Source organism: Gavialis gangeticus, unplaced genomic scaffold (assembly GCF_001723915.1).
Source record: "Gavialis gangeticus isolate Ggan-Ray unplaced genomic scaffold, GavGan_comp1, whole genome shotgun sequence".
In the NCBI taxonomy this organism is placed as follows: Eukaryota; Metazoa; Chordata; order Crocodylia; family Gavialidae; genus Gavialis; species Gavialis gangeticus.
This window is the reverse complement of record NW_017729030.1, coordinates 41,390,012-41,414,511: the sequence shown is the minus strand read 5'-3', so window position 1 is coordinate 41,414,511 and position 24,500 is coordinate 41,390,012. Positions and strand designations below refer to the sequence as shown.

The following is a 24,500-nucleotide window of genomic DNA, read 5'->3' as shown; positions in this document are numbered from 1 at the left end:
ACTTTTAACCTGGTCTCTGTGATGATCTGGTCAAGGTTACTGATGTAATCTTTTTTTGTCATTACATTAAATGCAAGCTTAAGGTCAGGGCCTAAGTCTTCAGACTTAAGTTAGTTGAAAAGGGTTTTTAGCTACGCTTATTCAGTATATGATCTTGAAAAGAACTTAAAGCGCAGTGACACTGTGCCTAGAATTTTGTGGTCTGTTTTATGACAGAAAAGAAAATCTTCCCTTCCAAAATGTAAGAGAAAAGAGTGACCGGGTGTGATTTGTTCCCTTAATATAATTGTACAGGTAGGTCTATAAAGTGTGATAATTGACTGGCCTGTTAAATGAACCAAAAATACCCATAAGCCTCTTTGAAAATTAATCTAAAATGAAAATGTTGTTTTAAAACAAAACCCTTTATAATAATTTTTTCTGCTTCTAGGTTTTACCTCAATTTTGTTACTGAAGAAGTGGAAAATCCAGAGAAGTAAGTATGTTATTTTTTCCCTTTTACTTTTTAAAACAAATGCAACATTCAAAATGCGGCGAGAGAAGCAGAGATCTGTGGAAATTCTGCATTCTAATCAAGTTGCTTGCTTTTCCAGCAGATCTGGTATCTATTTGAATTGCTACTGCTTGAAGATTTGCTATTTTTGGCCTGTTGTGACCTTGTTGTATATTCTGCTTTTATGTGCACAGAAAGCAGAAAAGTAAGTAGGTCTCTAGGGTTCTGATTCTCTCCTTCAGGATGCAAGTAACCGTCAATGGCTTCATTCTTGTAGTCTTTCCTGGAAAATCAGACCCAAGAATTTTTCTGAGTGCTCCATTATGTACAAACTTTATTATTACTTAAATATTGGTCTAAATACCTAATTCTTCTTGTTTGAAAGTTAATGAAAACTCATGACTTCAGAATCAGGAATGCATCTAGATCAACTTATTAACTGACAAAGGCCCCAGGACAGCAGGAGAGCATGACAGGAAGGTCTGTTACAAATTCCTTATATAGGGGAACATAAATTATTCCTTAAATACCTATTTGTAATACATGTGAAGGAAACTTGGAAAAGCTGTGGAACTTTGGTTTGGGAGATGTATGCTCTAGGTCCCAGTAGTACCTCACTGAATGAGTTTAAGTTTGGTGGATGACTGAAAACAGGTTTCATCAAATAAACACAAGTTCATTCTTTGAGGACAGTTTACAAGTTTACTTGATAAAGATATAATATGCTTAGACTTCACTAAGATGTTTTACTTACGTAGTGCCAAAAAATACTGATAATTTAGAATTATACAATATCAGTATATTTCATGGATCAAGGATTAGTGGACTGTGCCCTTCTCCCTGTACTGGGGGCCCAATCCTGGCATGTGAGGGCCAGCAGAGGCCATGTTGGGCCTGATCTGTTCCAAAGACCAGCCCCCACATCACTCATCTGGCCTGTACAGCCTAAAGATTGAGCACTGGTGATCTTGAAGCTTTGCAAATTATCATGTAACTGTCATTAGTACATACGTGCTGTTCTGCACAAATACACAAGTAGTAATTGACTTAAGAGTAAGTTACTGATGGTTTTTGTTTTGGAAATCTTTGGAGGGCAATCCTCTTCTGTTTATACCAACAGAAGTTTTCTGCCATTAACTTAAATGAGTGCAAAATCATGTGGAAACCTACATATTTTTGAGTATGTGGGTACATGCAGACATTTGCCACACCTGATTTACAATCATGTGGTTTACTTTAAGATGTGTGATTGTAGATCCCAAGCAGTTTATAACCACATTTGCTGGTACTGGAAGCCTTACCGGGGACCCAATCTAATAACTCAGGGTATGGGGAGTGGCGGATGGGATTGGGGGAGCCAGTGGGTCCACAGGGAAGTTTGGTGGGTTGGAGGGAGGGGAGGTGTTGGGATTGGGAGCAGTTGCTAGGTTGGTTGGTGTCGAGGGAGTTGATGGGTGTGCAGGGTGATTATCCACCTGGGGGTGGGAGGGCTAGGGGGCTAAAAATAATCTTGTCAGGGTGGGTGAGTGGGTAGGTGCAGATGTTTGGTAGATCAGGCTAACCCTTTCCCAATCTAACATAGTCAACTGCCCCAAACATCTGCATGGATTGGCATGTAGAACAACCTAACCCTAATTAGCTTGTTCTTAATTTAACATCCACATGTACTCTCCAGTGGTTAGGACATATGAGCCATTGTTTTTTATCAACAAAGTATATTGCATTACATGCTCTGGATTATATCCTCATGTTCAGCTGAGATGTGTTTAGTACACCTGGGGAGGAGGTGAATGCCAAGGTGGCTTGTAAAGGTGCCTCTCTTGGGAGTATCCAGTCTGGGATTTTCTTTATCAAAAGTGAATGCTTAGAGGGCTGGTTGAACTGTCTCTCTGCACTGCTGGAGCAGATCCAAGAAATGTGAGAGGTATGCTACTTCAGATATGCAAAATAGCTGGGCCCAGATAGCCCATCAGATTCAGTGTGTTCCTTTAAAAGGTGTTGTCATAATTTAAGGCTCTATCTTGCATGGGTAATATTGTTTCCTCTTTACTACAAAGCTGTTGAAGCTTCACTTCATCACTCTTTCTGTTCAGGATGCTGATTGAGAGGGAGATAAAGGAAGATGCCCTGTGTTTACAGTGCGTCTGAGGACACATTCTTCAGATAAAGGGAGAAGTAGATAAGAGAAGAGATCAAGGTTTCCAATGCATTATTTAATAACTCACAAAGCATAATTGGACTGAACGAATTATTACCTGCTATGCTGAATGAGACCTTTGTGCCACCAATAAATCAGGTTTTCGACTCCATTAAGCAGTCCTGAAAGAGAAGCAGTTAAATAAAACATTGGGCATTTTTTAGTTCAGTTGCTATGTTCAGGTTCTGTTGGAAAGATTCTGCTAAGGCAGATCCTGAGAGAAATTTTGCATTATAATAGGAATCTCACTGGAGTCAGAGCTGAAACATAAAACTGCCTAACTAGTATAGCAAAAAGGACTTCAGGATAGCATAGACTAATTCTAATAGGGCCTAACCCAACTTCCACTGAAATCAGTAGGAGTCTGTCCATTAATTTTAATGAGCAGTGAATCAGGCTACTAAGTGGCATTGGTGAAATAGCCATTTAACAGGCCTCCCAGTAACATAGAAATTCTTTAGGTTGAAACACTGACTTTCCTTTGCATATCTTTATGTTAAAGAACTCATATGGTAAAGCTGTGTTAGACAGGTATTACATTATAAGATTTAAACAAGAATTAGGGATATTGCTGTTAACATGTTAACAGTTGTAACTGCTCCAGGTACGTAATTTGTAATATTTTGTAAATGGCTGTAGATGCAAATTCCTTTGAGGAGCCAAGGAGTATGTAAAGATTTGTTCTGCATTATGATGTGTCAAGGCATGTGTTTGCTTCACAACCCATTACAGTTGTACATTTGCAGGTGTGTTGCAGTGTGTAAAATAACTGGCAGCTGGTACTTGGCTGAGTGATCAGATGATTCTCAAACAGCTTTAAACCAGTCTTCTCCAAACCCACAGTTAATATGTACTCAAAAAGTTAAGTGGGGAATATACTTAATTGCATCACTGGGGGTGTATAGTTGTCTTTCACATAGAGTACTTGCAACAAGCTGCCAGGTGCCCACCTTTGTTGAGACTTGTTTACTTCCTTTTTAACCTACTGAGCCTTTGAATCCTTTTGCTCAGCAAAGTTGTGAGGGGTGATTAGTATGGGCAAGTATGGTACAGATTGTGCAAAAGAACATGAGGGGAGTGTCTACATGAGAAGCTAAATGCGCAGTAGCCTAATAATACTGCACAGTAGTGTGTTATGGTAGAAAGAGTGCTAATATGCTACTGAGAAGTATTATTAGGCTACCTAATAATTAAAAAGACATGTACCAATGCCGCTGCACAGTAATGCTGGTTACTGAACATTGACTTAGTACTTGGTTATATCAGTACTAAATTTAATGCATAGTAACTGCGGCATATTTATGAATGCGTAGACGTGCCCAGGAAGATCAAGACAGCCACTGGATTGTCTCCTATACTTTTAACTTTTCAAAGCAAGGTTGGCTTTGTTTTTAGTCTGCCATGTATTAGGAATGCTGTGGGGGTGTAAAAAAAAGAGTAGAAATGCATTGTAACTAAGAATAATAAATCAGATAACACATAACTCAGAAAATTGAGCTGGTCAGGGCTGTGGAGCTAAAAATGCTGTGTGTGTTGCTGAAAGTCTGCAAGCATGCTTGGTTGGATTGCTGCATCTGCACAAAGAGCCTTGAAGTCACTGGGACTCCATGTGAATGCTGCAGAAGGCCCAGGTACAACAAAATGCAGGATCAGGGCTATAAATAGGGAAAACAGCCTGGGGCTCACTCAGATGCCATCCTGATACAGAAAGCTATAACTGAGAGAGAACACTCAGCTGCTGAAAATAAGTGGAGGAAAAAGAGGCTATAGGAATTTTGGGGAAAAGGCAAAATACAGAAGGGGGAAAGTCAGAAAATGAAGGAAAATGCAATTTATGTTTGAAGTTGTATTGCCGTTTGGGAAGATGGCTGATGCCTATTTTGGATATGATACAGTCTTGTCCAGAAAAGTGTTTACATGTATCACAGTTTATCATAAGTGTAAGAATAACTGTGGGTCTTCTGTCTTCTACTAAAAATCTCTACGTTGCCCCTTCTCATGTTTTGGAATTAATTTCTTTATTTCTTGTAAGCACAAACTTAAAGACACGGTATCTTCAAGTACTAATGAGGCTTGAAGCAACATGGAGGTTAATGTTAGTTTCTCATAGCTTTGAAGGTTGCAGAGTTTAGCTGCTTTGGCATGCAATTTATTTTAATAACCTGAAAAAGGTGTTACTAAGCATATATGCAACTGCAGTGCAATACAATAGCCATGGTTTTTTTTCCCACTCTATAAAATTAACTTCTACATATGCGTGGTTGAGTCGATAATGATTATTATTCAAGAAGAAATATTTGAATAACCCTTAAAGCAAAACTTCGTTAAAATGACTTCATGTAGTCATGCCAGTTGGAGCTTTGATCTTTTCAGTTCTCATACATTATAAGGATTAGGCCTTGTCAGAACTTGGGTGATATGATGTATTGTCTGGAAAACAAGTTAATGAGCTAACAACCAGTAGTTTGAAAGAAAGAAAATAAGTTTGAGACTTTGGGCAGCAATATCAGGATGTGAATAGAGACGACTGAAACGGAGTTCACTGAGCTTTCACACTTGTTTCTAATATATAGTCTTTGGATTTACCCTGAGGTTCAGGGGAATTATGCTGCCTCACTGTCCTTCCAGCCAAGACTACAATAGTAGTTCTGATGTAGCTATTATATCTTGGCTTCTCTTGAGCGTAGATCAGATTCCAGGATTGGGACCTTAGTTTGTAAGGAATATTTAGGATCCCATCATCTGAAAGAAATTGTATATATTAGTAGTATATATATTTACATTATAGCAATACCTTGAAAGCCCAATGAAGATCAGGGCCCTGTTATGGCAGATACTGCTCAAACATCTGATTAAGACAGACCTGTTGTGGCTGCATACTACATGGTGCATCGGTCAGGGGTCCTGGGCTGTCCACCATGTAGGCTGCATGCCATGGGGGCTGCCTGGACTCCCCAGAACTACCACCATGTAAAGTCCCCTTTTCCACACGTGTCCCCCCCAGTCCAGTTAAGCTGGAAATTAAAGTAATCTTAAACTATACCTGGACCTCTTGAATCCAGGTTTAGGCACAAAATTATCCCTCTTCTATGGAAATATAAGCAATTTTTTGCTGTTAGTCTTACATTGAAGAAACAAGTCTAGTGTAATGCCAACATAAAATGATGAAGAAGAGATATTTTAAAAAGATGTAAGGTCTAATAACAATTTACACAAATATCTGAAGGTGGTAAAATCTCCTAGTATTAGGAAATATTGTTGCTCTGAAATGGTACTGTTAGAAGCTGTGATTAAATATATGTGGCATAATCTCCTTTTTTGTAAATGGGGTCATTTTATTTGCAAATATTCTGTTTCTGTTTGTAAAATAACTTTGGCCCAACCCAGGCAATCTATCATTGTTTAAAAAGTTACACAGTGCAAAGAACGTATTATTGAGATGTATAGTGTTTATAAGCCTGGTCTCAGATTGATAAATCATGTCTTGTGCTGTTGAAAAGCCAAGAAATGAATTGCTTTGCTATGACCTTGGGGTCTGAGATTAGTCAGTTTGTCTATTAGACTTTTCCAGTGTTCTTCTCACTTCATTTATTCCTTCTTTTCTAAGGCTCATAGCAAGTTACCAAGTCTTGCAATCATCAGTCATTTTGGAAAAGCAGGGCATCTAACTGCTTTGTATGATTTGTTACTTCTTTTGTATTGGGTTTAAATAATCTGTGCATCATGCTTAATTGATGTATTGTCTGCTTCCAACTTATATGAATTAAAACCTGAATGTCACACTTATGTCATGAAAACTAAAAGGGAGAAGTGCTTTGTGTGGGGAAAATATCCAGTACTTTCTGACCATGATAGGGATGTAAATGAATGCAGAGACAGTACCTCAGGAATATCTGAATAATTCCAACATTTCAGCGGTTTGTATTTCCCCCCCCCAATTTTTGGCATTTTTCAGTGGAATCCTGATTTAAATCAGTAACTTAAATCACACTGTCACTAACCATTCAGATTGGAATTCCAAATCTGTCAGTCTGCCTCCTAACAAAATATTCATGAAAATGAAAATATTCAGTGTTTATGATCAGGAAGCAAGGCAGCACCATTGCTGTATCCTTGCTGTTTTGTTTATTTCACTATTTGATGCTCCAGAGACCAGTTCTGCTTCTTGAAGGAAAATGTATATATTATACATATTGCTTCTGCTAGTTATCAGAAAATGCATTAAGCTAAAACTATGACCTGAAAAAAATTCTAAGGTAGCTGGTATTTTTGAGTCAAGAAGGATAACGGTGTTGTAGGTAAGGCACTAGGTTGAAATGGCCTTGGTTAAATTCCTGGCTCAGCTACAAACTTCCTGTATAAGTGGAGGATATGTTATTCTTTCTTCCTCCCTGGATTGATTTTCAGACGTGCTGATGTCATTTAATACATTTAAGACTGACCCTTGGCATCAAACCCAGAACCTCATGACATAATTGCATGAACCTCTGTAACCTGAGCTACAAGATACAGTATATTAGTGCAAAGCTACAATGGCCTCATAAACATTAGTTTTGTCCCGCCATTAGAATGTGACAAAGCAAGCATGAATTACAGTAAGCGCCCACTGGGAGCTGTGGCTGCCCAGAGCTGCTGAAAACAGGATTTTAGAAATTCATTTGAGTGCATTTAATTACTGTACATGTGCCCTGATTTAAACATTTGGGTGTTAAACATTAACTTCTTTGTTCCTTAGTTTACACATGCGGTAAATGCAGATGATAATATCTACTTCTGGTTTAGGGCTTCAGTCAAGTTTTATTACCTTGAGATCCTTAGGTGGAAAGTGTGTAGGAGCAGAAAATGGGGGTGCTAGTGTTGAATAGCTTCTAACACTAACTTTGAAAACATAATTTGTATTTACAAGCATTATTTTTAATAGTTCAATGGAAAGAGATGCATTTTTCCTGTTAGGGCTCCAATTTGACAAAGATTTACACAGGTCTTTATCTTTATGTTCTATTAATGTAAGCATCAATAGGACATAAGTATGTAAACATGCATGCAAATGAGCAGGATCAGTTTCTAGGACCATTGGCGTATATGAAATGGGTCTAGTTTTCTTTCCAAATGTATTTCTAAGCAATCTAGTGCAGTTGGGTACTGGTATTTTTCTTTTCTTTAGAGGCTGTCCTAGACTAAGGCATCCTGCCTAAAGGAAGACAGAGAACAAATACCTCTTGTTCTGCTTCGTGTGTGCCTAAAGAATACATTTGGCTTAAAGTCAATTTGTTCATGTAAGGCCAAATTGCCAAATACGTGGTGCATAAATTACAGGATTATATTGTAATATTTTATCTGGAGATTATCAAAGGTGAAAAATATTAATCCTTTACACGTTCTGCAAAGATTATTTGCTCATGTGAATTTATAAGGTTTGAACTCTCCTTAAGTAAAATAGGAAGTAACTGAGCATATAATTTTTTCTCAGTGTAATTTGTGGTTCCTTGTGATATTTTTTATTTGAATATTTTTTTCTTTAAAATCAGAGTATACATTTTTAAAGCAACTATTTCAAAATAACATTTTTCTAAAAATCTTATTCCTTCTTAAATCTAGGGTCATAGAAGGTAATTAGCATTTTTAATGCTCATTATCTCCTACTGGGCAGACGAGGCTCCAGGAAAACCCTCCTACTCAGTGGGCAGGGTAAAGCTTTAATAGTATCTTAAAAATTCTCTGGATACATACCTTAAAATAGTCCAGTGTTGGCATGACAGAGATTATTTCTGCTTTATGCACAGTGAGTGAAAATGTTATATGCAGAGTTAGGACAGTGCACAGGTTCTACTCTCTCCATGGCCCATGAAAGAATGAAATAATCATGGAGCTTCAAAGACTCATAGGCCATGTCCAGATAAGCGTGGATGTTTGGTTCCCCAAGGACAAGTAGCAGCAGTGCATCTTGAGCCACAGCTGCTTGTCCGCAGGGAATGCCTGTGCCACACACATTTTGGTGCATAGCAAGTCACCCCAGGAGCAGTGGCATGCGCTATCCGTGCATGCAGTGCTCTGTTTTCTTTTTCCATTGGCTTTTCTGACCCCTGGATATCCAGGTTCCAGAGCCCCCAAGGCCTGCTGCACCTATCTAGCATTTCTTTTCCTACATGCATAGGCTGTAGATTTTGTAGTAAAACCTGGGGTCCTTTGACCCTAGCTGACTTCCTGTCCCTGGGGCAGGGGGCTGGACTCGATGATCCTCCGAGGTCCCTTCCAGCCCTAATGTCTATGAAATCTATGAAATCTAATTTTAAAAGTTATCAACCTGCACTTTAAAGACAATAAGTAATGGTGAATCTTCCACCTCCTCTGGAAAACTTTTCAGTATTAATCTTGCTTTATTTTAAGGCTTAAGTTTGACGAGTGGGTCTTCAGGTACCAGTAATTCCCTAACCACGAAGAGAATGTGCTGAGCATAGAAAATAAAGCAAATTAATTTACCAGGTAGAAGTTCCTGCTTCAAAGATAAACAGTGGGGTTGCCACTCATAAAGTCTCTGAAGCTTCAATGAGTAGTATTCTGTAATACACACACATACACTGTGTGCATGTGTGTGTGTGTCTGCACTTGTGGGTGGGGTATGGTGAAGGGAGGCAGAGAGAGAGAGAGAGAGTTGCTAAGCCCATAGGAAGTTGCCTTGCCCATACAAAGATTTTTCTTTATAAAATGAATGTTCCTGTTACGTTACTATCATTCAGTAAACATGTTGATTTTCGCTCTGCATCTCTCTCGTTAATGATATGAGTTTCCATTACGTTCCCCTTTTATTTTTGGTGATTTTTTTTATAAATTGCCAGTCCACTCCTTTCAGAAACCTGGCCCCTCAGTCTTGAACAGATATTTTTTAACTAAATTTTTGAAGAATAAATGTATATGCCCAGATCTTTGAAAACTGAGAGTGCAATAAAAAAAAATCATTATTGCTTTTAGGAGATTGTTAGAGCTTCTGCAGCTTCAAAATAGTCTCATTATTAAGCCAACAGCTTTCAGGTCTTTTAATCTAAAATGCGTTGGGGTCCCTTGGGTATATGGGAAGAAATCAGCTGAAAAACAACACAGTAATTTTTGCTTAGTAGTTTGCTGGCCATTCGAATGAATTCTAATCAGTCTGAACATGCTCTTTAAACCTTAGCATATAAAGGGTTACATAAAGAGCCCAGATTCCCTGATTATTGGATGAAGGATCTGGGATGGGCTCTGCAAAAGAACAGAGGGAAAAGAGTTCCGAAGGGAATCATTGTAGAGAAGGGGCGTGTTTTCTTCTTTCCCTGCTTCTGCAACATGGAAAAGCCTCTTGTGGATGGTTCTCTGAGGACAGGAACAGATGTTGCCTTTCATCACCTTTCTACCACTATAAAAATGTTTATGACGGCATAAAGGCCAGCAGGACATCCATGCCCCTTGTTGCCCAGCAAATAGTGTCTGTGACAAAGGTGGTCTTGATTTGTACCCCTATTTAGCAGTGGATGTCTGTTTACTTTATGATGGAAGAGTGCTGGTGCCTGGAGCTGCCCATGGTCTCCATTCACCCCAGGCAGGTGCTCCAAGGGCATGAGGGGTTTTCCGTTGTCCCACAAGATCAACAGGCAGGACAATGGATAACCCGTGGTTTGCCCAATGAAGCTGATCAGCTATGCTGGGACACATCCCAGCACAGCTGATTTGCTTCATTTGGTGATGTTGTGTTACAGATTTGAACCAGTTTCTGACAACTTATACCAGTTTATGTGTAATTTCTGGCCCTAGCTGTGGTGAAAACATGGAAGCCTGACTTGGATTCTGTTATTGAACCAGAAGTGATTCAGACAAAACATTTTGGCTAAGTACAGACAATCAAAAAGCCTGAGGGTGAATCAATTCAGTCTTTTTCAGGTCAGTTTAAACTAAGTTTGAACCAAGAAGCAAGTGAACAGACATTCACTTTTGATTCCAGAAATGCAGCCACATGCCTGCAGTGTCTCAGGCCAGAAGCTGGGGGGGCACTAGAGAACACCTTCCAGCCTTCCAGCCACTGCTAAAGGAAAGGGAGGGAAGCTGGGAGAGAAGCTCTCCAAGGCTTTTCCCCCATCCCTCCATGTGCTGGCCCAGGTGGGGCCTGGCCATACCCCCACTCCCACCCCTCTGGTTGAGCAGGAAGCAAGGGAAAAACCTTAAAGGGGATGCTTCTTCTCCCTCCCCCACCCCCCCCAGCACACCTCAGCTGGGGCTCATGCAGATCAGGGTGAGGGTTTACACCCCATCCTCCCAACATACTCAGTGGGCTGGCTGGGGCCTGGCCATGCCCCTCTCCCCCTTCTACCCCTGCCAGACAGACCCCAGCTGAGGTCCTGTCCAGGTAGGGGAGGGAGCTTAAACCCTCCCTTCTCTCCCCCAGTGTGTCCACCCAGCCCAGCATCTGGCATGCTCCTGCTGTCCACTCAAGCAGAGAGCAGGGGAAAGGCCTGGCAGGGGCTACTCTTTCCCTGCCAGGCAGACTCTGGCTGAGGTCCCCTTCCCCCTCACCTCAGTGTGTCAGCCTGGGCTGGCATTTAGCTACCCTCCCCCCAACACTGCTTTACCCCAACTATGCAGGCCCCACCTAGGGTCCAGAGCCAACTTTTCCCCCCTCACCCCCTTCTCAGCCAGCCAGAGCAGTGATAGTGGTCTGGCTTGGGAGTAGAGATGAACCAACCCTGCTCCCCTGGAGCAGACAGTACAACTCAGGGCTGCAACACATTCTGGGATTGCTGGGGGTCTGAGAGCCAACTTGAACTGGGAAGGGATCTGGGACAGAAGTTCCATAAGCCAGTTGGACCTAAATCAGTTCAGTCTGATACTATAGGGGCTGTCAGCCAGGGTTACTTGAGAAGGCCCTAGGGGTGGGTAGGGACGAAAAGCTGCCAAACACCATCCCATGCAGGTGGTGCCTGTCCAGCCGGATGTGGGGGTTGGGGGAACCTTGCACATGGCAGCTGCATCTGGCCATGCGCCACCCTCCTCCCCCCCATTCCACATCTGGCCAAATGTCACCCCCCCCTTGGTGCCCGGCTGTGTACCTCCCCCCCCCACCCCAAGCTCTGCGTCTGGTTGCTGGGGATACACTTCTCCATGTCTGGCCACTGGAGGTACACTGATTGAAAAAGATTGAAAACCCTGTGATACTACATCTAGCCAGGTTTATCTTGGACCAGTTTCAGCCATTTTGAAAGCAGTTTAAGTGCTCTTAAGTTCTGTTGTGTTACAAATTTGAACCCTGTTTCTGGTCACTCAAACCAGTTTGTCTAACTTCTGTCCCTAGCCTTTTGGGTTTAACAAACTGGCATTTTGTTGAAAAATTTCCAACCAGCTGAAGGTGAGATCAAGAGAACTTGATTTTAACTCAGGTTAGCAGCTAGAATTCAAGCCCAGAGGGGAATTAGCTGTTTTGTTTTCATTGCTATTTTAATCAGTTGGCTAATTCAGATTATCTAACCTGAACAAGAACCCTTTTTTGTTTGCAGTGAGGAGTGTTGCAGCTGCTGAGGTCTCTTGGAATACTGGGTTACCTTGCATAACACCATCTGTTTTATCTCCTACCTACAACATGGCGAATTGGCAATGTAGACTTAGCCCTCCAATTGTAAATTTCTTTGACCTTCTTTGTTTAAGGCAAACCCCTGATACTAGCTATAAGGGACATTCCCTCCACCCTACACCATGGATATATTAGGCCATAGGTTGTTGAACAATATGGGTGAAGTGAGACAATATGGGAGAGACAGAAACACTGTGTATCTGTCTGTGTGAGATTCAGGCCAAGTCTCAAGGAACCTGATATGCAAAGAGTTTTTCAGATTTGTAAGTCAATTCTGTGACTCCTGCATATGACACATGTGCTTTTTCTGTGACTGAATGATGATTTGAGTACAACTGAAGGGTCTGTTGAAGGAGTGAGCTGGGCAAAGAACAATGAATCAGTACTTGGATTCATTTGTGACCTGGAGTAGGTGAGAGCAGTGTAGGCTGCCGCATCTGAAGGAGTGTACAGTAAAACAGCAGATTTGTCGGGGAATAATTCTCCCTTGTCACCTCCATGGAGAAACCCAGAATGCCCCAGTTTGTTCATGTTTTCCAGGATGTGCCCCTTTTTAAATGCTGCACATTTAGAAATAGACTATCCCAAAACTATTAGCTCAAACTCAGTGTCTGTAAGAATTCCTAATATATCTTCAGGATGGTATTTCTTTCCCCCTCCAACTTTTTCCACCTGTTGAAATAGTTTTTTTTTAAATATTTTGGGAAGCATACCTGTACAGAGAGTCATTTGCTGTAATGTTATACCATGGGAAATAGAAATTATCTCTCGTTGAAGTTTAAGGCATTTGTAATCTTTGCCACTGGAAACTGCTTTCCAAAAACCTATCTGACTTTTGAATTGGTTTTCTGAGAAGACAATCCAATAGTACTTTAAAATCAGATGACTTTCTGGCCTCCTGTCTCCTATTCCCATAGCATTGTCATTCTATTTTAATGTAAAAATTACAGAAGTGTGAAGCTCCATTTAACAGGTTGGCTGCCGTGAAGAGCTATCTGTGACAAAGGTTGAGCTGGTATGCCAATCAATGCATGTGTATATCAGTCAGGAATGGAGCTGATCTAATCTGTAGCTTCTATAAATGCTGCAGAGATATATTTTGCCAGTTGATTAGGACAATGGCGATGTCTTACAAAATTATGATAAAAAGGCTAATGCTTTAATTCACTGTGAAATAAAAAATATATAAGGTTTCATCTACAGTTATAATGGGGCAGAATCCCACAACCCTATCTGGCTACCCATACTCACACAAATAGTCATATTGAAATCTGTGCGTGGCCGTATTCACATTAGTAAAAACTGCAGGATTGGACCCTGAGGCTTTGAGAACAAACCAGACAAAAACTTACTTGACTTCCTTGGCGTAAGCTTTAGATTTGATTTTTGCTTTTGTAGTAAGAAGTACTATTCCTGTACAATTGATGTTAGAATTAGAAACCCTTTCATATCTGGACAGCAAAGGAAGAAAAAAGGTAAAAATTGGAGTGGGAAATAAAAAATAAATACTTTAGCTCAGGATTGTCTTTAGCAAAATCACTGCCATGGGTGTACAAGCGGTACTAAATTAATACAGAAGTTTCAGCACTTATTATTTTTTTTGCTTTGTCTTAATAGGCTGTTGTAGTAACTAATCTTAAATTATGCCATCTTGCTAGGCTAATAATCTTCCATGTTTTAAGAAGGTAGCAAAGATGTTTTAAAAGGGTGTCAGCACAGGAATAGCAAAGGTGGTCAACTGTTGTATGAATAAAAGGTGTGTGGGAATTATAATTGGCAAAAGAATAGAGAGGGAAGAGAGAGAAACTGAATTTCTGTGGGAGAGGCCATAACGTTATATAGGTGTAGGGCAAGATATAGAGTATGTACTATTTTTGGGGTACTCTTGGGTTTTAATTATCTGCATTAACGGCTTCCAAACTAGTTTGCTAACTTTTGGTGATCTTTGGCATACTTGATGACGGTTCCTTCATGGAGAAGGAACAATCCTGGAGATAGGATGTTGCTACCTAAAAAAAAAAGGGAAGAGTAAATGGAGGTATTCAGTCTAGAGCAATTCCTTGTGATAATTTCAACTGTGTTGCAGGGTGCCACTCTATGTTAGCACTTTTAGGTGTGTAAGCATGATTCACAAGATAAAGTCAAGGATTTCAAACAAGAACCTCTAGTGTTCAAAACAAACTGACTTGCTGTAGTTTTTCTGAGTTGTTTGGAACAGAAGAATTGCTCTATTTTTCTGTAATAAAAAATGAGCGAAAAATAGGAGTGGTTCCTCAAGTCTAAACATGTTGAGAACCACTCATTTAGAAAAACCATGAAGAATAGAATCAGTTGCCCGGGCAACATGTCTGGGTGGAAAAGGAAACCTAAGAACTGAGGAAATGTGCAGAATAAGAGAAGAAAGTTATTTGCTGATTCAAGAAGGAGAAATCTGTTATTTCATAAACACAACTAAAAGTCTTTCCCAATCTTACCTTTTATGTTAACAACCACTTTAATTACCAGAAACACATTGTGAGATTGTGAATGGGTGGGAAGGTGAGGAATCTCTCTGAAAGGAGATAGTTCATGAAATGATCTCTCAGCTAATATATGGTCTATATTATGAAAAACCTTAAGAACCAGCTCCCTCTATATGGGTGTATCTTAACAAGACACTACATGTTGCTACTGTTCAGCAGCATCGGAAATGACCTGAGTGGCACTGGGACTGCACAGTGGGAGGGATGCACGTGTAGACATGCCCCTATGTTTACATATCATCTGCTGCTAAAAGTAAAGGGCCTAAATTGAAATATGAACATGGCTGACCTTGCTGGGAGCCATGTAGCTTCAGAAGTAGATTCTGAAAACAATTCAGACTTCAGAAATTGCTGGCACTTGCAATACTGACACTCAAATCAGATGACTTTTATTTAAGGCATAGAAGTTTCACCAAGGTACTTCTCATTGGATGGGAAAATGTGTTTCTGGTGGTTGACTAGTGATATCAATAGCCAAGCAAGAAAATACAGTGTGCTGACATACGGATACACTGTTCCAGTCAGAGCAGATACATGGGATGTCCAGTGTCTTGCACACTACTGTTTTTCATGTGGCTGTTCCACTGGAGTTAAAACAGCTTGAAGCTGCCAGCTTGTGCCATGCTACCAAGGGGAAGGTGGAGATAATCAACAGACATGATTTAGTTGGCCACCTGTGAAGATTAGAGAAGGAATCCTGATGGGCTGTGGGAGGGGAGAAGGGGGGTAGGGAGGGAGGGATGAAGGGTATGGCTCTTTGCCCCTTGCTATGGCACCCAAAATGCCTTTCTTATGACAGGGCAGAAGACAGAAAACTCACTGAATGGAAGTTCATAGTTGCCTGTTTCTCTGTTTTCACATGAGTTTCTCTGTGGGAAGGACTAATCACATTCTAGCTTTGGAGCTGCTAAAGCCACTTGGAGGAAAAAAGTTTACACTGAAGTTTGTGGAAGACTTTTACAGTGCTTTGCTGGTTTAGTGGCTCTGTGACTGAGCATCATGGTTTGTGTATTTATTGTTCTGGCAGTTGTTGGGAGTCGACAGATATGGCTTATCTCTATAATTCATGTTTTGTTTGCATTGTCTGGTGTTGCACAGTTGTAGATCAGGTTACTTTGTATCAACCTCCAGCACCTCATCTAGTGACGTGATAATTTGTGGAGCGTGAGGTGTGTTTGCTTTTTGCTTTGTTTATTCCTATGAGTCATGGTTAGTAGGAATCACCTTGCTCAGAGAGGATTTTCTCATAGGCCATGTTTGTCAAGATTTTTATCTCTGCTTTATGTCACTTCATCACTTAACAATGAAATAATATAACCCACCAGTCTCCACCTCCTTGGCTTCCTTCTCATGCATCACATTAGTACCTGACATCCATGACAATATTTGTGTATTTTGACACTTTAAAAAAACCCTTTCACTAGGGTATATACAGTACTGAATCTGTAATAGTGCTTTTTTAGCAAGGAATTTAGTGGCTGACTAGAGCTTACACTGCAAGGCTGGAAATCTGTTGCAGAACAGGTAGAAAGTTAAAGTTTCAGGAATGTAGGAAGTATATTATTTTACTTGAAAGGTCATAGGAAATATATTATTTTACTTGAGAGATCATAGCTGCTACCACCACATTGACCATGATGGTAGGGAGGTCTAGTTTAGCCTGTGGCACAGGCTGTTGTGGCTGCATATTGGATAAGAGGAGAGATCAGGAGTCATAGTCAGTGTCTCAAAGATGGCAGAGGGGCTTCTAGCTTCCCATGTGTGAAGCAAATGAATGTGACCAGGCCAGAAGCATGTAGGAATGAATTATAATACTTTTGAGGATTTGTCCCCTTATGTAGTGAATCTTCATCCTGAATGTGAGAATGAGTCATTGCACAGGGGTCAGTCACTCTGGGCAGCGTTTTATACAGAGCAATAAGACACTGGTGGGTAGGAACTGCATCTTTGACCCAGGAACCAGAAGCATAGTTTCAGTTTCTTGGTTAACATTTATTGCTCATGGTAGCATATTGGTAGTTAGGTTGGAGAATGTAACTGCATTAGTGTGTTGCCTGTGAGGAAATCCCTCCATTTCCTTTTCCCCTCTTCAGCCTTTTAATAGGGCAGAACTGAGCCCTAGGAGTAGTCAACTGCATAACACTAAGCAAGCACCACTCATATTATTATGAATGATATTTATAAACTGCTACTGTTAATTTTTACAGCATGACTTAGAACTTGCTCCAGGTTGCAGCTTTGTGTTTTGATGGGGCAGAAATGTGATGGTTAAAATGATAAAAGCAGTTCAGTGATGATTTTAATTTTTATTCAGTGTAAAACACCAAGGGTAACATGAACTACAGAAACAACAAGGACAGCAGGTTTTCTATTATACATGCTTTTATTTTGTTCAGCAAGGAACTCTACACAGCGTGAGCCAGCAGTTGCTACCAGGTCTAGTGCTTTCAGGCTGAGAGTAGCATCAGTGACGTAATACTTTCATTATGATAGTAGACCCAAAGGCTAAGTACAGACAGTCAACAAGCCCAAGGCTGAATCAGTTCAGTCTTCGCATATTAGTTTAAGCTGTGCAGATTGAATCAGTAAGCAAGTGAACAGACATTTACTTTTGATTCCAGACATGCAGCCACGTGCTGGCAGTGGCCCAGTGGCTCTGATGAAGCAGACAGCCTGGGCCAAGACTAGCCTGCCCACCCTCAGAGTGGGATTTGCAGGGAAGGTGCAAAGCATCCTGGGATGCAGGGGACTGTGCGTTAACTTGAATCTGGAGGGGATCTGGGACAGAAGTTCAATAAACCAATTTAAATTAGTTAAGTCTGATGCTACTTCCATCCAGGTTTTTCTTCAACTGGTTTTTGCCATTTTGAAAGTGGTTTATGTGCATTGAACTTTGGGGCTAGGTACAGACAGTCAAAAAGCCTGAGGCTGAATCAATTCAGTCTTTGTAGGTTAGTCTAAGATGCACAGATTAAATTGAAACAGAAGTGAATAGACTTTTTACCTTTGCTTCAGGCAATGCAGTCGTATGCCTGCAGTGGCTCAGGCCAGAAGCCAGGGAGCACTAGAGCATGGCTCTCTGTCTGTGTGTTCACTTCCTCTTCCTGCTGCCTCAGCGGTCTTTGGGATTTGCAGTCCAGACTTACAACAGCAGCTGGACTCTGCAGGGTTGCTCATGACTTCCTCTTCCAGCTTTTAGGTGCCTCTGGGATTTGTAGTCCACAGTCGCAGCCAGCAGTAAATTTGAGCAGTGGGGGAAAGGGTGTTTAGCCCCCCTCCCTAGCTCCAGACACCAGCTGAGGTTTGCCTGGGGAGGGAGGCAGTCCCCCATCCCCACCCCCGCATAGACTGGGCTGCATCCCCAGCTGGGCTTCCCCCCTCCCACCTTTGTCGGCCAGCCCTCACTACTCCAGCTAGGGAGCAGAGGGGCAGGGCCAGCCCAGCTCTGGAACAGACAGCCCAGCCCAGCCCAGCTCAGACCAGCCCAGGGCTGCAAAGCATGCTGGGATGCTGTGGGACTGTGATTTAACTTGAACCAGGAAAGCGTCTGGGACAGAAGTGTCATAAACTGGTTTGACCCAGATCAGTTAAGTCTACATTCAACCAGGTTTATCTTAAATTAATTTCAGCCATTTTGAAACTGGTTTACGTGAACTGAGCTTCTGTTCTGTTACAGGTTAAACCAGTTTCTGACTGCTTAAACTGATTTATGTGTAACTTCTGTCTCTAGCCCTGTTATGTTACAGATTTGAACTCGTTTCTGATTACATATGCCAGTTTATGTGTAAGTTCTGTCCCTAGCCAAAGTGTCTATACAGAAGAAATGGAACCTCTGTTCATCCTGGTTCAGCTAACGCAATAAGTTATTCAAAACATTTCACATTTCTGTTTTCAGATAGAATATTCAGCAACTATGTGCTCTGTATTCATTCAGCTTTAATCAATAGTTAAGCAGCACTGTAGTCATGACCAGATTGCACTCAGATCTAAAGAAATATTATTTGAGCTAGTGGTTTCTGTTTTTAAATATGCCTATACATTGTGCGTGTGTGTTTACTGACATTTTATAAGCAATCAGCTTGCGGTTAGTCTTATACTTTGGTATTTTTGATACAGTAGAGTCTTAGAGATCAGTACAAAAGCAGAAGAACTTTAAATAAGGAAAAGTTATTGCTAACTAACATTACATAAGGGTTTTCATCATTTAAATGTATCCATGAACTGTGAACTAACAAGATGTGTGTAAGATTATAATGGCTCAAGCAGGGCTATAGAGCAGGGCATTTTATATATTTTGTGACTGAGATCCATTATGTCAGCTCTTATTCACTTCTGCAATTTGTTGTTGTAGCAGTACTGTTGCTTGAATCTTTATCTTATCATTATTGTATTCATTACACAGATGTGTAAAAGAATGCTGTTTAAATACCACAAGTATAATGTGAAAAGGAGTTCTGACTGATGCCCATCTTGAAAAGGGATACAACAGAAAGAATTGACATATGGGTAATGAGAATGATTAGAGCCTGGGAAAATGCTTATATGAAGAGAGATTGAACTCTTGATTGGTATTGCTTCTCTTAGAGAGGAAATGTATAGTAGGAGCATGATAAAAGGACACAAAATAGGAAATGCTATGGAAAAGGTAGATTGGGCATTTACCCTTATCTACATAGTACCAAAAAAATAGTGTAACTGTATAGTCACAAAGCTGATGAAAACAAAACACTTTCGCACACAACACTCAGCAAATGTACATATCTCCTTGTTTCAGGATACCATTGAAGCCAAGAACTCCATATAATTCTGAAAAGGATCAGATAGTCTTATGAATATGAACTCCTGCTCCCATCCTGAGCTGTCAAAATAAGCATTTTTTACCAGTTTTGGCAGGGAGAAAAACCTCATGTTTCAAACTTTTACTTGTACTATCTGACTGAAGTAGAAACTCTCTAAATGTAGATATAAATTGTCTCTAGGAGCAGATTATTTCACATGTACCTGCTGCAGGATTTCTGAAATGAATTTCTGAAATTTCTGGTATTGGTCACTGTTTTAGTCAGGATACTGGTTAGATGAGCCATCACGGGTCTGTACCAGAATGACAATTCCTATGTTCCTATGAAAATAGTTTTCCACACCAAGGCCCCAGTCCTGTGAATCTGCTCTATATGTATTTGAATTCCTTGAGCAGAACTCATTTGTTGTTTTCCAACTGTTTGCTGGTTCATGCACTTCTTTTAACAGACTTAATATTGAGCAAACTGTACATCCTAAAGTCAGGCAGAAGGCAGAGCAGGGTGAAACCAGAGTGACTACCGCATTCAGAAAGTCATACGCTTTCATAGGTCATAGTCTACTTTGTCAGCTGCTATGAAAGCTGCTAAAGTCAGTAAAGCAACATTTGAGATTAAGGCAGTTTGTTTAGGGCACTAAAATGCATATCATTTTGTGTACTTTGTTTTGTGTTGTCATAATTGATATCTGTACACTTACAAAGGAGTGTTAATAGTATGTATATTGGGTGGGACAAGAAAGCAGGGATTTGGGAAATAAATTTATGCTTACTGTGCAGCAGAGGTTCCAGAAGCATAGTAGGTAAAATGAAAACTATGTCTATTGTCTCTGTTTATGCCTCAAAGTTTTTACTTTGTCATTCAAATACCAGACTGCACAGGCTTCAACCCGCTTGGCTTTAGCCTGTTAGCTGCTCTTGCCGTAGCCAAGCTCCCAGCCTTCCTTGTGGTCTTGCTCTGCGGGCGGCTAGGCCCTGTCTCGCTTGACATCTAGCCCAACCCTGGCATCCTTGAGACAGGCAAGGCTGCTTGTGTCCTCTGTATCAGCCCCTGTGGTTTTTGACCCAGGAGAGGATGCTTTACCCTCTGTACCAGCCCTCCTGTGGTTCCTGACCCAGGCAAGGTTACTTGCAACCTGCTGTGCTAGCCTCTCCATGCAGTCCTTGATCCTATCTGGTCTGTATGCTGGGTGCTCCTCTATCATTCATATTAGCCACAGTTGGTCCTCTGGTGTCAAGTTTAAATCACAACATAAGTAGAAGCAACTGTTTCATAACTAAAAACCTCCCCATCTCTGGGTCACTGTCTCACTACAGGCCATCAGTTCCCCTTGGCTCTCTCTTGGCAGCTTTTTGAAACTGCTTGGGTGCCTGCCAGTCTGTTGGCTGCAGGCGTCTCCCTCCAGAACCCCTCTTCCAGACTGCCCTGCTAGCTCCCAGGCCCTGGTTTTATGTTCCCCCAAGGTTGCATCCCTTCCTGCCCATTGGCTCTTTAGCTACACTCAGGGGCTGTGTCTCTGGCTGCTAATTAGCTGCTCTGCCTCCTGTAGCCTAGCTCAGTTGCCTCTCTTTGCCCTAATGAGTCTAGGCTGTTCCTGCTCTGCTCTGTTCCAGGGTCCATAACAACCTCAGGGGCTGTTTTCTTGCTAAGGCTGGCAGTTGTAGTTGTTGGCCCCTGCAGGTTACTTAAGTCTCACTCCCTCTTTTATTACTGCTAACAGGGTTGGGGTTACATAGACGCAGTAAAAAAGAGACAGTTGCCGAAGGATTACGAGATTTTAAAGTACTGATGGCCATTAATTCACCCTTCTGAAAGGCAGTATTGATTCTGGACACCTTGTGTCTGGATGCTTAACCTGGCCACTTACTTTTTAGACAAAGTTGAAAGTTGGCTTACTAAGGCCCTGTACATTGAGTACTCACCCCTTCTATGCATGGACATCCAAGCATGAGGTACCCAGCATCGCTCGTCTCCTCTAACAAAAAACCCCACAAAACAGGCCATTGTCTACTAATGTTTACTTTACACAAGGTCGTAAAGAACAGTAAAATGCAAAGTTGAAAGTCCTCTTTGAACTAATTTCAGGTGAGACTTGCTCAGAATTAAGTCTGTTAGAAGAAGTGTATGAAACAGCAATCAAATGGAAAACAAGAAACTTGGGTCCTGCTCAAGGAACCAATCAATGTTCACTGAATTACATTTTACATCTTATGTGGCTAGGCATATTCCAGACTGTGCTTGGAATTTCCTGGCTTTGGTGTGCTGTGTGAGAACTTGATCATTTTTTGCAGTGCCTGTTTCAAAGTGCTGCATAGAGCATGCAGTACACATACACAGTTATCTGCAATATTTCTAGAAAAAGTCTCATTTCTGTGCTCTCTTGGGGGAAGAGTTATTTACAGGCTGGATAAGTCCTTTCATTCAATACAATATGGTTAAGGCATTTCCCTTTAATTTTCTGTAAATCCACTCATAGTTTTTTAAAAATATGAACTAATTAATATCCCTCAAGGCACCTGCAGTTACTGTTCTTCTCATTTTAAATTCCTTCAGTAGAAGATCCTTTGTTGGTAAATGATATTCCAGTTTCCATGGTGCTCCTTGTTACAAGTAGCTGCTCTTTTCATCACTGAATGGTGCAATTTCAATTCATGCCGAAATATCAATGGTAACATACAGCAGCAAATTGTTCCTTTATGATCTTTGTCATTGTGGAAACTCTCCTGTTAAGAATTAAATGTCAGAGAATTTAACAAATATGAAAAGCCTGGTGCCTTTTTTTTCTTTTTTCCCCCTCGGTGGACCTAGGAATTCATCCTTTGTTGTTGCCAAAGTAGGTTATTAAAATGCTAACAACTATGCTTCCCAAAAAGTTCAGGTACAGGAAATAGGGGGCACCATTTCCACACCCCCTAACCTTCAGCTGCATCTGAGCATAGTGTTTTGTATTCACACTGCCTGTTACAAGACTGTGAACTTGAGCAGTTCATTTTCACACTGATAGCAGCCTAGCTGGTCTGCTTCATTACATTACTCAATGTGTCACATTGCCATTTGTTATTACATAAATCAGAAACATATGTCTGCAGTATAGAGGATAGAAATACATGCAAATAAGAATTGTTTCCCATCTTTACTTTAAACCCCTCCACTGTCAAAATGCTTGCTAAGGGGAGTCTAGGTAGTGGTATATTTCTATATGGGACAGTCCTCATCTTTTCCTCCACCATCATCCTCCTACAGTGATGGCATTATTGTTATGTAGGAGTCGGTCCCTACTGGTTCAGACTTTCAGGCCCAATCTGTTTCTTTTTCCAGTTTCAATTCCCTTTGTCTGTAACTCTAACTTTCACACCAGTTCTGCCAGTTCTTTGCTTAGTGCTTTGCTCATACTTTATGGCAAAGCATGCACTCACATATATCTACTGCTAGTTTGATATTATATCTGACCTGAACTCCAGGAGCTTCTTTTTTTGGCCTGGGGACTGTATGCCTCCTGTTCTTAAATCTGGTGTTCACAGATTTAATCATGCGGAATTCACATGAGAGCTGGGTTCAATAAAGGATTTCTCTTTCTGTTTTTTTTAAAGATACAACAACCTTTCTTCTCCCCTCATTAGTTTTGTGTTAAGCCTTTCAGTGTGTATGTGTGTGTGTGTGTGCGCGCGCGCGCGCGCCCTATAGCAGGCAAGTAGAACTAAGTTCAAGTGCAGTATGATCCAGGTTGGATGGATCAGTGCTTTGAATCTGTTTGGTTTGTTTCTGCATTTTTATGTATGAGCCTGACAGAGGCTGATGTTTTAGTTTTAGAAATCCTATCACTTGGGGTTGAATGGTGCATAGTGTCAGGACAGTTTGCCTGATAGCACCCATGGACCATTTACTGACCCTGAGCCGGATCAGGCTACAGAATGACCCTTAACCACTCCTCTGGCCTATGTGGGGAGAAGTTTGAGCACCAGTGAAATAAAGCAAGGATGGCAACATGCCAACATTTGCTGGAAGCATGGAAGTGGTTTCTCAAATTGTTACTGAGGGTCCAGCAATGATGATGTATTTGCATTTTGGCCATCCTAGTCAGTTGGTCATACAGGATCCTTTTTGCTATGTGAAACCAATTATAATCCAAGCAAGGTAAGTCAGTAGAAAGAAAGCAAAGGATTTAAAAACAGCAGAAGACTTGTGTCTCTTGCTAGAGGATTGAAAGGGGCAAGGTGTTTAATAGGGCTGTGTGAAGCTTCGGTTCCTGATTCGGTTCGGCGGAGATTCAGCCCTATTTGGTGGCCAAATCTGAAATGAATCAGAGGACCCTTTAATCTCTCCAGATTGAATCGGAGCCCTCTGAATTGATTCAGAGAGATTCGGAAAGATTTGGAGATTTGGACATAGAGACAGCTTTAAATGTTTTTTCTACATACCTCTAGGTAGTGTCTGGACCAAATTTTAAGTGTATGTTGGCAACACATGAGTTAAGTTTGATCATGCGCAGACAAGCAGACAAGGCCTATGGAAAATTCCACAGGGTGCCCAGCATGTGCCCCCTATGCGACCCTTGGCTTGTCAATCAAAGCTGACCTAGTTTTGATACAACATGCATGCTCAGTTCTGCTCAGCAGATGAAGTAATCTGACCAGACGCATGCTCATTCTACAGACTGCATGACGTAATCGGACTAGAAATTTCTTTAGAGAAGACAACCCGATTGGCTACCCGGTTGTCATGAAGACTTGGGGGCCCTTCCTTTTGGGGGAGACGAAGGAGACAGAGGGAGTTAGCGAAAGGGAGAATGAGCAAGAGTTTTGGGGGGTTCTGACAGCGGTGCTGACAGGGAAGATTCGTCCTGAGAGCAGAGGCTGGCCTGACAGGGACTGCTCCTCAGGAGGGCTTTAAGCCCACTGGT

General features: G+C 41.2%; 1 protein-coding gene across 1 annotated transcript in view; it reads left to right on the top strand.

Annotated features, from left to right (window-relative positions):
* Nucleotides 1–24,500, top strand: part of SLC7A11 (solute carrier family 7 member 11) — a 95,572-nt gene that overhangs the window by 38,594 nt on the left and 32,478 nt on the right. Inside the window, exon 6 of the mRNA XM_019522098.1 lies at nucleotides 431–475. Within this exon, the coding sequence (XP_019377643.1) occupies nucleotides 431–475 (45 nt within the window). The remainder of the gene's footprint in view (nucleotides 1–430; nucleotides 476–24,500) is intronic.